General features: G+C 33.5%; 1 protein-coding gene across 2 annotated transcripts in view; it reads right to left on the bottom strand.

The window, feature by feature from the left end:
- The window catches only part of LOC121982170 (regulator of telomere elongation helicase 1 homolog), a 77,421-nt gene that overhangs the window by 59,835 nt on the left and 3,175 nt on the right, over nt 1-14,411 (bottom strand). For both annotated transcript variants that reach the window (XM_042535115.1, XM_042535114.1), the window contains exons 3-14: nt 11,957-12,096; nt 9,529-9,610; nt 9,179-9,329; nt 8,816-8,978; nt 2,082-2,255; nt 1,817-1,941; nt 1,559-1,604; nt 1,173-1,308; nt 932-1,086; nt 750-841; nt 558-665; nt 393-461 (exon numbers count right to left, since the gene is read on the bottom strand). In XM_042535115.1, coding sequence (XP_042391049.1) covers nt 393-461; nt 558-665; nt 750-841; nt 932-1,086; nt 1,173-1,308; nt 1,559-1,604; nt 1,817-1,941; nt 2,082-2,255; nt 8,816-8,978; nt 9,179-9,329; nt 9,529-9,610; nt 11,957-12,096 — 1,441 coding nt within the window. The remainder of the gene's footprint in view (nt 1-392; nt 462-557; nt 666-749; nt 842-931; nt 1,087-1,172; nt 1,309-1,558; nt 1,605-1,816; nt 1,942-2,081; nt 2,256-8,815; nt 8,979-9,178; nt 9,330-9,528; nt 9,611-11,956; nt 12,097-14,411) is intronic.

The raw sequence follows: 14,411 nt of genomic DNA, 5'->3' as shown, positions 1-14,411 counted from the left end.
TCCAATCATGTTATTTTATTCTTCATACTTGAAATCAATTTAAATATAGGATAGTGGGTTAATAAGAATTAGGATTGGGGACTTTGGATCTACAATAGTGGTAATGGCATCAGCTTCATGCAGGAAACAAGTGTTATTATGGCTGTCATTGCCGTAGATCTGATTAGTGTAAGAAATACTGAACAGAAAGTTATTGAAAGTGGACCTTATCCGATATGCAAGGCTTTCAAATAATTCTCCTATTTTATGTGGTCCTCCAGCATCAAAACAGAACTCTTCAATATCATACAAATTAGAAACTTACAAATTCCTACAGTGGTTGAAGGCTAAAAATGCTTAAAACAAACAAAAGCAAATAAAAATTATTTGAAATTAGAAGAAGTGAAGCATACTTTGCCACGACAAACTGCAAAAAAGACTGCCCCAGTAGTAGTTTTGTCATGTAATTTGAACTGAAAGTCCTAAAATAAAAAATAAACAGATTGTGAGAAACACACATGGATGATCTGTACAATCTTTAATATCATCATACTCAAGGATTGGAACTTCTCTCCTACCTCAATAGCATTTGTGAAAAGTGATGATTGTCTTGGTTCCACAACTGGATGTTTGTGCTTGCAAATTCTTTCCCAGATAGTGCAAAAATCCCTTGATCTAGCATGACCCTGAAATGTAATGTTTTTATTACATGTCAAAGACCTCAGAATAATTATCATAGTCTACCAAAATGTTAGTATGTACCAATGTACCATATCTTTCCAGCACTCAATGCATTGATCCATCATATAATAAGAAGGAAAGAATACAAGTAGGCCATCAGGAACTATTCGAGCAAAATTGACTACAGGAGAACCACATGGAACGATAGGTCAGAATAAAAACAGCAGATACTTTTGCCAAATATATCCCTTCTAGAAATATAATTCCCTACCTATAGCATTGCCAAGTTCTTGCTTATATTCTAGAGAGTCACGATTTCTGTATGACGAATTAAATGGATGATTAGATGGACCACTTGGCACAACTCCAACCCAAATTTGATTGGCAGATATAACATGAGGATTTTCCAATCTGACCGGAAATTCTCTGTTATCAGCAGAAAGATACAGATTAGCATTACAGGAGGGAAATAAGATTTGTCTAAGAAAGAAAGGATTTGATAAATTCCATACAAGTTGAGCTCCAAAGCAATGGAATCCAGAGGACTTAATGTGCCAGATGTAAGTATAACAGATCGTAACCCCAACCTTGAAAACTCTTGCATGGCAAGTCCTGGGTTAAAGCACCACCAACTGAGTGTCCTCGACACTTTACATGTAAATAAGAACAAGCCAGAAATAATCAAAGTTTAGAACTGATTTAGCACTAAACCAATGAAAATTCACACTCAATATTAGAAGATATGGAATTATTCCAAATCCAAATGAAACAAAAGCCAGAATGATTTGAAATATTTCAATGATCATTGTGGATAGTGCAATTTGCAATGTAAGCCTAAACATTTAGTGAACGTGCAGAAAAGAAGGTTGCAAGTCCCAAACTGTTAAAGAGTATATACCTTTGAATGAATTGGTAATGCCTGGTAGAAATTCCTGCACATGAAACTTAAAGAAACAAAACGCTAATGTTCAGTAAGCAATTAAGCAGTAACAAATTTCACAAATAATCAACAATGTGTAGTAGAAATGTAGCCATCCAAACATCTAACAAGTCTAGAACTCACATATCTTCATAAATGCTAAGGGAATATAATGGAGAAAGTTATCAGGGAATGGTAATTGTTGCCACAGCCACACAATTACAAATCGCCACTTACACAGTAAAATCTTGCATGGTCTTTCCCACCATCTCGAAAAATAAGATTGAGCACATTCCTAATGCTCTCTAACCTGCTAAAGGTGCCCTTTGTTTTGGCCTTCGTTCCAACTTCAGATGTATTCCCTGTTATTCAGTAGAGAAAAAACAGTGCTTAGTAAATTTCTGAAGTTTTATCAAGCAAAAAAAATATAAAAATATATTATCTAAGAAGAATTCAACAGCATATAGGAGAAATATCAACTATGTCAAATCATGAGAAATACCCTCAAGAAGCAGAGCAGCATTGTCAATTGTGTCAACAAGCATATTTGCTGTCTCAAATGTGATGTTCAGATCAGAGAGGAACTCATAAATGTAGTCCCCTGATCGAGTGAAACCCAGTTCCCTGGACTCTATAGTAACCTCAGCAATATGTGCTTCAAGCTTCAAAAGAAGAGCTGCAAATACATTTTTTTGGTAGTGAATGTACATATGTAATAATAACCTTTGCAACATTATTTGAAGCTAAAGATAGCAGATTTGAAATAAATTTCAGGTATTGAAGGAAACACAGGGCATACTGTAAGGAAGCCATTTCTGTACCATCAGTCAAATAATAGAAAATCATAATCTAGAATAAGACTTCATACACCCTCTAAAGGCTGATCATATTTAGAAAAATAACATAAGCATGTCACAGCATTAGAAACAAATGGTGTGCAAAAAAGTATAAGAAGTTTAGCAGTATAAAATTGTCTCTGCACATTGTAGTATACTAATAAGAGCATAACCAAAGAAAAGTTATTGCCATCCACCTTGCATGGATGGCTGAAACTATAATTCATGATATAGATATATTCTAACATATTGCAATACCTCTTGTCATCAAACACTTATATCTTACTCATTAACCAACATATTAGTGATAGTTGACACATAAACCTTATTATTTTTACCCACCCAACACACCAAATCCTACTGGTATGACCTGCGGATGTTTTCTCATGCAAAGAACTTTGGCAATGAAATAGAATGTTTGATAAATATTGTTGGTGCAACAATTCTCCAAAATGGTTGGGCTCAACCAAGTTGCTTTGATGTATTTGGCAAATGTTTTATGTTAACTTTGTCTACATTGCTAAACAAGTGCATGAAGTGCACAGGAACTTGGAATAGTGCACATTGAAGTTTGAAGAGCTTGGTGACTTGGCATGATCAAGTTCTTTAGTTGCAGAATGTCTCTGACTTGATCGCCTATAATTTGTTTGACTCAAAGGTGATAGGAGAAAGATGGCTTCAAGCATCCTAGGGATCAAAAATTAGTAGTAAAGTGGACTCCAGGAGAGCCTTTACATAGGACTCCGTAAGTAAACAAAGAAGGATGGCATATTAGAACAAGCTTGGAGGTTTGGTGCATCTAAGGAACTGAGTCTGATGTGAGGTGAACTCAAGGGTAATAAAAAGCATCGATCAAGGTTAAAGAGTTGAAAGTAATGTGCATTGTGAGAGATTACTAGAGAATGTAATCTAGGAGTTCCCAGTTTTGGTTAGCATCATGCATGACTAGGTAGGGGTTTAGGCTATCTAATAGCTTATAGGAAGTATTTGACCAAGGGACAAGAGGTTTCGAGTTGTAGTAATGACTAAGCTAGATCTCATAGCTTTGAATAGGCTTACAAGGGTATAAGTCAAGTCAAGTAAGAAGGGGTGTTCAAGCAGATTCAATCAATTACATGTGAGCTTCAATCTATTATAGTGCTCAATTGACTCCCAAGTTCACTTCCAGCCGATTAGACTAAGTTCAAGTCAATTAGACTCATGTAAACCGACTAGATTACAATCAATTAAACTCATGTAAGCCAACTGGATAGAATTTCCACTTAACCAATCAAAGTGACATTCTTTGTTGAACAGCTAGAACTATCCAAGTAGTCAATTAGAGTTGTTTCAAATAGAGTCATTATAGCATGTTCTATATAAGCATTCAAGGTTGTTTGGTTTGGTAAGTGTGCACAAAAAAAGTGTGAACTTGTTATAACCAAATCCTTAACTTAAACAACATCCAAGGACTAGCAATTTGAATTGAAGATTTTCATCAACAAGATCTTTAGCAATCTCCTTTCCCTAAGATTTCATATTTATTTCTTATTGACCGGAGATCCTTGTAATCATCCCAAGATTTTAGGACTATGAATGTTTGGTACAACTTGTATGGGGTGGTTGCTGGTGGATTTGCAATAGTGATTCACCTGACGAATCGATAGGAGTAAAAGCAGATCCCTGAATCACATAAAATGATTGTTTTACTATTGTATTTATTTACTTTATTTATTTGCACTATGTATACAATCTTGATACAATCAACCAATCCATAAACGAGCATCCCACACTAATAGCAAGATTGAATTGTTTTCTTTTGCAAGGGAAATTTTTATTTTTAGGTCTTCGTCTATTCAGCGCTCCTTTATAGCTAGTTCGAGCCATACATTCTATTGGAACAAATATATTCTGTAAGTTTTTTTCCTATAGCTAACACTTTAGATTTCTTTCACTAGCTAAAGGGTGCATTATAAAAATAGTTTAAGAAAAGTTCAAATAAGTTCATAATATCAAATAGAAACTAGTGAAAATATTAGAATAAATTAATATATCATGAATTAAATATAATTTTCTTGTCAGTTGCCACAATCACAATATTTCATTCTACCAAAAAACCTCAAAACATGAAATAGTGACTAGGTAAAGGAGACCTCGGTAATAACTTCATCTTAGAACAACATCCTTCGCATCGCTTGTCCTCTTTATCTAGAACACATTTAGAATTGAATCAAGATTTTCTTCTACAATTTATTAGCATTCTCCTTTCCCCAAGATTTCATATTTATTTCTTATTGTGCAGAGATACTTGTAATCATGTGAAGCTTTTAGAATTGTGAATGATTTAGTCTAGCTTGTATAAAGGAGTGGTTAATAGTGGTTTGATTCTCTTGACAAATCGATAGACCATAAAGCAGGAGCAGAGTTTTGACTAACATAAAATGAATATGTAAATATTGTATTCTTTTACTTTATTTATTTACGACATATATACACGAACACCTACACTACTAAACACTAATAACAAGATTGAATTGTTTTGTTTTGCAAGAGAAATTTATATTTTTAGTATTTGTCTACTCACCACTCCTATAACTAGTTCGAGTCATACACTATATTCCAACAAATATATTCTCCAAATTTTTTTCCTTAACTAACACTTTCCTAAGGACACTTCTATAATGCAAATAGAGGATGCATTATAAAAAGTTTTAAAGAAAGCTTCAAATAATTTCATAACATCAAATGAAAACTAGTGAAAATATTAGAATAGATTAATATATCATGAATCGAATATCATTTTCTATTAGTTGGCACAATCAAAATATTTCATTCCATCGATAGACCAGTACATAAAAATAAAAAATAAAATAAAATAAAATAAACTTGAGGCATGAAATAGTGCCTAGGTAGGGGACTTTATCTTAGAACGACATCTAGGGAAGAAGGGACCTTCGTGTGGCTTGTCCTCTTAATTCGGAACAACACGTCTAGAATCTTTTTCACTCCAGAGCGATGTCAAATTGGAAATTGAAGGATCTTCATGCAACTTCTCATGTTCATCTAGAATAAACCATCTTAAATGTTATTCTTCTTTGTCCCTTTAACAAGAACAATGCAATCAGAATCTTCTTGATTGTTGGTTCTAAAATAGTGCCTAGGTGGAAAAATGGTGTACCTTGTCCTCTTTAAACAAAACACCTTCGATGTCTTCTTCTACTACTTCGTGGAAGAAGAGTTCTTTCTATCATATGTCCTCTTCATTTGTAAACAATGCTCAAGGAACAACATAGAGGTCGATAGAACATTGTACAACTCTTCCTTCATTGAAACCAGCACATACATGACTTTTAAGTTTAAACCTTGATGTATATTCCAATGTTAAATATAGTAATAAGACAATATTTAATATTTTATAATTAAATAAATTAATTCATAATAAAAAGTAAATACTGATAATAATAAGTATCAATATCCCAATAATTTAAGTAAAACATTTTGATATAAAATAAGTAATGTTTTTATTATTAGTGTGTGTGTGTGTATATATATATGTTAGTTAGAGCCCTAGAGCCAATCATTTGATGATTGTTGTATGGACTCATTGTATCATATTCTTCTATATATAAATAAAGGCATTTGTTTTGATTATTATATTTACTTGTATTGGTGCCAAATAACTAAGTATAATAGCGTCCTTGAGTAGAGGGTTCTTACCTATATCAATCGGTTAGTTGAGCCGATAGTGAGATGATATAGGGAACACTACTCTTAATCATTCCTAGTCAAGTATTAACATTCAGGGACAATGTTAATGCGACGAGACTAGCATGTAGGTCAACTCGATGACTTGATCTCACAAGTCATGGATATGGAGATATCAAGTTGACACATGGGTATGCATTAGAGAATGCATACTGAATGACCCGCCATGAGAAAGTATCATGGATCGTTATATGAGTGTCATATACTTTCTCATGTGGCTATTAGTATGACTACTAGTCCTTGGACCTGAAGTCACCATGGTTCCCTACATAAGAAGTTTCGTCAAACGTCACCCGCAACTGGTGGACTATAAAGGCGATTACTGGGTATGTAACAAATTATGCGGAGGGATGTGAGTGATGTAGATGGGATCTATCCCTCCTATATGACGGGAGTGACATCGATATTCTTGATAGAGTGAGACCACTAAATGCATGGTCATGCCCAAATGAGTCAATATAAGATCTTGAGCTCATTTGATCGAGTGAGTCTACTTGGAGTTCAAGATTTAGATTGATTAGAGGATGACACAGTCTATGCCTCACATTGATCAATCTAGATGTCAAGGATAGAAGGGCACTTGTCATATATTGTGAAGAGTCACAATTAGTAGTCACAAGGTGATGTTGGATCTCAACATTCTTGTAACTTGGGTAGTAATGATGTGTTGCTAGATACCGCTCATTACTTATGCTTCTAAATGGGTTTAGGAGCATTGCCAAAGTTATAAGAACCTATAGGGTCACACACAAAGGGCAATTAGACATAGATTAGGTTCATTTGATGAACCTAAAGGATTAGGTTCATGTGATGAACCAAATTGGATTAAGAGTAATCTAAATTAGGCTAATTGAGTTGGACTCAATTTGGTTCATGTATTAAATGAGTCTAATTTGGACTTAGACTCATTAAATCAATTTAATTCAATGAATAAGGATTCATTAAATTAAAATTGACTTGAACCAATGGTTAGATTTGATCAACCATGGGAGAGAAGTGGTCAAGTTTGACTTGACTTGAGAGGAAGATGAAGAGTCAAGTTTGACTTGACCATTTGCCACCTCATTGGTGAGTTGGCAAGAAGTGGACCAATGATGATGCTCCACATCATCATGGTTGCTTAAGTGAGATGTCACCTCATGGGAGTTACCAAGAGTTGTAACTCTTGGCATCCCATGGAGGTTACAATCTCTCTTAAAGTGGCCGGCCACTTTAGATGAGGGAGTTAGTGCATTTTGTATGCTTGGTGAGTAACTCCTTCTTCTTCCTCAAGCTCTTCTCTTCTCTCCCTCTCCTCCACCATTACTGATCTTCTAAGGTTGCTAGCACATCCTTAGAGGTTCTCTCCATCGAGTTGTTCGTGTGGATACACATAGAGGAGTATCTACTTTGATACTCTCGAGATCCGGCGACGAACCTTGGACGAGCGGGATTGCGAAGGGCTTCGCATCAAGGGTAAACTCTTCTCCTTTGTAGATCTAGTGTAGATCTTGGTTAGTAAACTCATACTCGAAGTTTTACGAAATTTTATTCTTCGCACGGATCCGGTGGCCGGGGGTTTCGGGGTTTCCGCAACGCAAAAAGCGGTTTTTGCGGCCCGAAAAACCCAACAATATATATATATATATATATATATAGAGAGAGAGAGAGAGAGAGAGAGAGATATAAATGTTACCCAGCTCACCAATCTATGGGCAACCCATGGCACCTAGTGTTAATTTTAAAAAAAAAACAAAAATAGGGTTTAGGATTTAGTGTTTAGTATTTAAGCTAAAGGAAGTAAAAATTTTTTAAAAAAAATCAACACTAGGTGACCATGAGTTGCCTATAGATGGGTGAGCAGGGTAACAAAACTATATATATACATACTAATTATTAAATAGATTTAAATATTAACATTAATTTTTAACAAAAATCTGAGTTATTATAAGTTCGTATTGATAATATAGAGATATTCATATTCCAAAAATAAATTATTTAATAACATAATAGTTAAATAATGTAGTTGACTAAATAACAAGAACTGCTAAAAAGGATTACAGGTTCCACAGTAATGAATAGCTCCAATTACAGATAAAATGGTGAATTATAGATGAATAATATTCAACATGATAAGGATCGGAAGAGTATCATGTTGCAGAAAAATAAATAAATATGAGTAAGGCCCATCGCAAACAATATCAAATTTCTCTTTGTGGATTCTGCAGATGGAAAGATGGAATGGCTTAGCTCATGCAAAGCAAATTTCTAAATCTAAAGCATCTAGTTATTTAGTGATTCCTTATCATATATTCAAGAAGGTTGATGCCCCAAAAACACCAAGCACACATTTAAGCTTTGTGTGAAGTATTGCCGTAAAAAAAAATAGCCAAAGAATGAACTGTGAGAAACTAAGAAACAAATCATTCAGACATCAGAGTAAGTACTAGAAAGTCATAACAACAGATATCAACAACAGCAACAATAATAACAACAAGAATATCAAATAAAACATGTTCCAAATACATGTTATTAAACATAACAGATCTTATCCTGCCATGCCCATCAACATAAGGCTATATCAGTAGCGATATCAAGATCCAAATAAAATTCTATATCATATAAAGATAGGAATAATAGGTTATATCAGTCTTAGAAACTTAGGTACTGGAGATACCTCTGAGTATAGCATAATTTTCAGGGTTGAACTGTTTCTCATCTGACTTTTCAATTATTTTCCTTTGTATGCACAAGTCTACACATTGTTTTGCTTCAGAAATGCATGCAGTCAAGAGACCAGAAGGTAAGTCAAATGAAGCAGCATCAGCACATATGCTCTCCTGGATGTCAAGTCATGGTAGCTCCATACTTTATTATAAAACTCATACATCAGAAATACAATCTTAAGAACATATGCTGCAACTTTCTGAATATAGTATGTCAACATTTTCATCTATTTTCAGGTAACAATGTAGTTCCAAAAACAAAACAAAAAAAAAAACTCACTAATAGAGTATTAAATAGACTCTCCTTTCATTACCAGGTTATGTCCCTCATCAAATATAAGCACCGCATTGCTCCATTGGATACCTGATAAAGACCGTCGATTCCCAGGATCAATAAGATAGTTGTAAGGGGCAAATATGATATCAACAACCTTGTGAAGCTCTCTCGAAATGTAATAGGGGCATCTACAAGGAACGCTGCAATTTCATAATTCTGTACTAAACAATTCACTGCATATTATTGGTAAAGTAGCAAATTTTCTCTGAGAACAATTAACTGTTATTCTCAGGAATCATTATCAAAATCATCATCAGGATCCACAATTTGGGGTTGGTGAAATTCACATGAATATAAAAGTTAAATAAGAGAGACTTGAAAACTTACAGCCCTTTGCTTCTCCCAAGCTCAAGCAAGTCTTCTATGTCAAAGGGCTCTTCTCCAAGTTCATGACTTTTCTTCATGTACTCTATAAGAAGGTAAGCAGGAATACCAATCAGTTACATGGGACATTTATTTGCAATTAACAATACATGAAGTACCGAAAGTCAATACTAGAACTACTCAACAAAGACAATGTTAATGTCGTTGTGTCAATCATGTTGATAAATATTATATCATGCCAATTCTTGACAACCCTTTAAATAAATTGAGATACTATTAATAATAATTTTAAAAATTAATAAAATAATTTAAAATTTTTAATATATGTTGAAAATTGAATGTGAAGTTAAAATAAAATTAAAAAATTAAAAAATAATTCTTAAATATTTCAAATAAATTTTATAAAATTAAAAATTTACAAATACATTCTTAAAAAAATTTAAGACCTTCAAATAATTTTATAATTTTAGATTTAGTTTTAAATTTTGAAAATTATTTATTTTAAAAAAAATTATTAATAAGGTGAACAATAATGAGTTCAGCAAACAAACCAGCTTCAATCTATTAAAAACTCCATCCTTACACCACTACTCTTTGTCCTCTTCCTACTGGTCGCCTTGCAAATCCTCACCGCCTTAACCAATTGTGACTGCTTTGTTACCCAAGTAAGACAACATTACCACCTTCATCCTCACTAACACCTATGGACTTCTATTGGATTCCACATCTAAAATATTATACCCAAAAACTCACACTTGAGAAACACTGACATCTAGATCAAGATTGGAATTTTGGAGTGCATGCAGAAAGCTTGCAAAAGAAATCAAGAACCTTGATAAAGAATGGTCATTCTTCATCTCATACCAATGACCCACAACATGACGCTGCCAATACCACAAGGTGATCATCAATCATCCCCCAATCAGTTGTCACTCTTGCCAATAATATAGACCCAAGTGAAGCTCAGCCCATTAAAAAACTCAAAAATAAATAAGTAAAGCAACTAGGTAAAAGTAGAAAAGAGAGCAAGAGAATAAATCGAACTCAACAAGAAAGGCTAATTTTAAAAGGAAAAAAACAAACAAATGAGAGAAAATATTGTTGTTGAAAACAAAAACAAAAAAACTCTAGTAATAACAATTAAAAAAGGATGTGAACTTAAAATGGGGAAAAAAAAAGAGAGAGATCTTAAAAGATATAGATAGTAGCAATGAATAGAAAAAAGAAAAAACAAACAAAGAGTATTCTTTGAGATTCATCTTTCTTTTTTGTTAGGATTCAAACATCAATCATCCACTATTTCTTGTCTTCACTCATGTGTGAGCATGATCTAAAATGAGAACACTTATAGTCTATCATTTCCAACATTTGTTCTAGATGATTAGAACCCTAATATCATTCTTTGGGGACAATTTTCTCCATTGACTGTAACTTTGCAAAGACAAGACAGATTAGTATGTCTGTCTTTTTTCAGTATCCATTTTCAAGTAGTTGTGTTTGATTCGTCTCACTTTTACATCCTCCCCTTTTATAGTAATATCGGCCTTCACTCAATCTCTCACCTGATATTAGCTCATTTGAGAGTAGCTATTCAGACCATAATCTATCTATTTTACTATAATCTATAGTAAATTGTCATCCATCCTCACATTTCATAATCCAGCAATGTTTTCGATCTAAGATTGTGTCAAAAATAATATTGATTCCTGTGAAGATCGTCAACAACTTCACTTTTCAAAAATCTCCTTTGAAGATTGTCAACAACTTCACTTTTTGAAAATCACCCTTTATGCTACCACAGTTCAATTGTCAATCCCTTCAAGACGAATCCAAAGGTTCCTCTCTTTGTATCATTGCTTTGGTAGATAGTAGGAAACTCTAAATGCCTTCCTACTAAACTACTGGATAACAAAAATGGTCAAGATCGCATAGTCATCAGATTTAATAAAGTTATCCCATTGGCTTTACAAGTAACAAAGACATGGATAAGAAAAAGCATTTTACAAATGGCCTTCCATGTGCTAGGAAACAGAACCTTCCACATTTCTACTTAGGCTTGAGAACCACAATAGTGGCAATTCTCTTATTTAAATGCAAGTCCTATAAATCCAGAAATCCAATTGCATTGTAGTTATCAAGTAAAGCATTAAAAAACAAATAGAAATATCCTGTAGTACAATGCTTATAACATTTATCAATTAGAGTAAAATCGTTCATGCCACAGTTAAAGCACCATATGTGACCTTTGTAAAACAAACAAGAAATATCTATTATATTAAAGAAAGGGATACAAAGTTGAGCATCTTGGCCCTCCCCTTGCCTCAGCTAGGAAATGCACTTGTGAAGTTATACCTATTCTGAATAGAATAATTATCTAAGCATGAAATGAGAAATGATTATAACAATGATTTCACAATAACAAAAGACTTACCAGGAACCCCAATTTGGTGAGTGCACATCCGTTTTTTGCATAGATAACGACAAGCATTATTTTGTGCCCTACCACGGAGTAAACGCACTTCATCATGGATGCACAACTGTTCACGAGATCCTAATGTTGTCATTCTTGGCCTGCAATTTTGTATGTTCAAGTATCCTCAATTTGAAGGAGACAATTGTCAAAAACAATAAATAAGATATTATCAATAAACTTATCCACAGTGTTATGCATTTTTCAGCCATCAACAGAGAAAAATTTTTGTAGGGCATAATGGTGAGAGATTAGTGTTAAATTATTCATGATTCCATCTTGGGCTAGGTCCAGTTTGTCTATGTTTGCCCATCCACGCATGAGAGGGTGCTAATTACACAGATATCTCATTTCCTAAAGGTTTAAGATTCTAAAATAAGTGGTGATCCAATCAAAAGTTAATAATTATGTTTAAGGATTAATAAGCATTTAGTTAGTATAAAAGATGAAGATTTCTTTTATATATATTCTATATCATCCAGATTTTTTTAAGTCCAATCTAAGTTGAGTGAAACCAAGGTGGTTTAATGTTTTCAAATTCATCCCTACTTTTTGCTTCTAGCTAGTTAGCTATCAACTTGGATAGAGGCATATTATTGGAAAATAATCAGCCGCGTGGTTTTTAGCAAAAAAGGAAAGTGCAAAACTAGCATGATGGTGCCATCTTTGAAGAAGGCCCCTTTTCGATCAAGACACACAAACATGAATCGTGCCAAAGTTTCAATCTTTGATTGAAACGGTATAATTTTACTATCATATTGTACCATTCAAAAGTGGGAATAGTAAATCGCAAATTGACTTTCTTATGGTTAAAAAGAAGGATAGAAAGATTGGTAAAGATTGCAAAGTCATCCCTGGAGAAAGCAAAGAGTGGAAGTACAAGCATTAGGTGAAATATACGATGACTCTAATACAACATGGGATAAGATGGTATCAAAGTTGAAAATAGTAGCTAAGAGTGTACTCGGTGAGTCAAAGGGATACGCACCATTAAGTAAAGAATCTTGGTGGTGGAATGAGAAAGTACAAGAGAAAGTGAAGGAAAAACAAATAACTTATAAGGAATTATATATTTGTAAGAACGAGGAAAACTTAAAAAAATATACAATAGCCAAGAAAAAAGCTAAGAAAGTAGTGAGTGAAGCAAAAAATGAAACTTTGAACGGTTATATCAAAAATTGGATACAAAAGAAGGGGAAAGAGACATTTATAGAATAGCTAAAGTGAAAGAAAGAAAAACAAGAGATCTTAGCCAAATAAAATGTATTAAAGAGGAATGTAATAGGGTATTAGTAAACGATGGAGAAATAAAAGAGCGATGGAAGAGATATTTTCGTCAACTTTTTAATGAAGGTTTAGGTGACAAACTTAACTTAGGTAATTTAAATAAGTCAAATGAGCATAGAAATTTTAATTTTTATCTTAGAATTCAAACTTCAGAAGTAAAATAAACTTTAAATGAGATACACAATGGAAAAGTCGTTGGACCAGATGATATTCCGATAGAGGTATGGAAGCGCTTAGGGAAACAAAGTATTGAATGACTTACAAAGTTATTTAACATGATATTGAAAACGAAAAAAATGTCTAATCAATGGAGAATAAGTACTCTAGTTCTCTTATATAAGAACAAGGGAAACGTACAAAATTGTGCAAACTATAGGGGTATTAAACTAATGAGTCATACTAACAATAGAAAAAAGATTAAGGAAGGAGACCACAGTAACAAAAAATCAATTTGGGTTCATGCTTGGAAGGTCGACATTAGAAGTTATACATCTTCTTAGACAATTTATTGAAAAATATCGGGAGCAAAAACAAGATCTACACATGGTATTCATTGACTTAGAAAAAGCTTATGATAGAGTCTCAAGAGAAATTATATGGAGAATTTTAGAAAAGAGAGGTGTTAGCGTAACATATATTGAACTAATTAAGGATATGTATAAGGATGCAACGACCAGAGTAAAAACTTCAGACGGAGTAACTGAAGCATTTCCAATAAAGATAGGCTTACATCAAATATCAGCTCTAAGTCCCTATCTTTTTACACTAATTATGGACGAACTCACTGCGCACATTCAAGACATAGTACTGTGGTGCATGTTGTTTGCAGATGATATTATTTTGATAGATGAAACACATGAAAAAGTAAATGCGAAACTAGAATCTAGGAGGGAAACACTAGAAGGGAAAGGTTTTAAGCTTAGTAGATTAAAGACAGAATATATGGAATTTAAGTTTAGCAATATTAGAAGTAATGAAACAATTGTTAAGATAGGAGAGGACGAGTTGCCCAAAACCAAGAGATTTAAATATTTAGGATCATTTTTGTAAAATGATGGAGGGATTGAGAGAGATGTCTTACATAGAATACAAGCAAGATGGGTGAAATGGAAGGGAGCGTCGAGTGTTT

This window comes from Zingiber officinale, chromosome 5A (genome assembly GCF_018446385.1).
Source record: "Zingiber officinale cultivar Zhangliang chromosome 5A, Zo_v1.1, whole genome shotgun sequence".
Taxonomy (NCBI): domain Eukaryota; kingdom Viridiplantae; phylum Streptophyta; class Magnoliopsida; order Zingiberales; family Zingiberaceae; genus Zingiber; species Zingiber officinale.
This window is presented reverse-complemented; position numbering and strand designations above follow the sequence as displayed.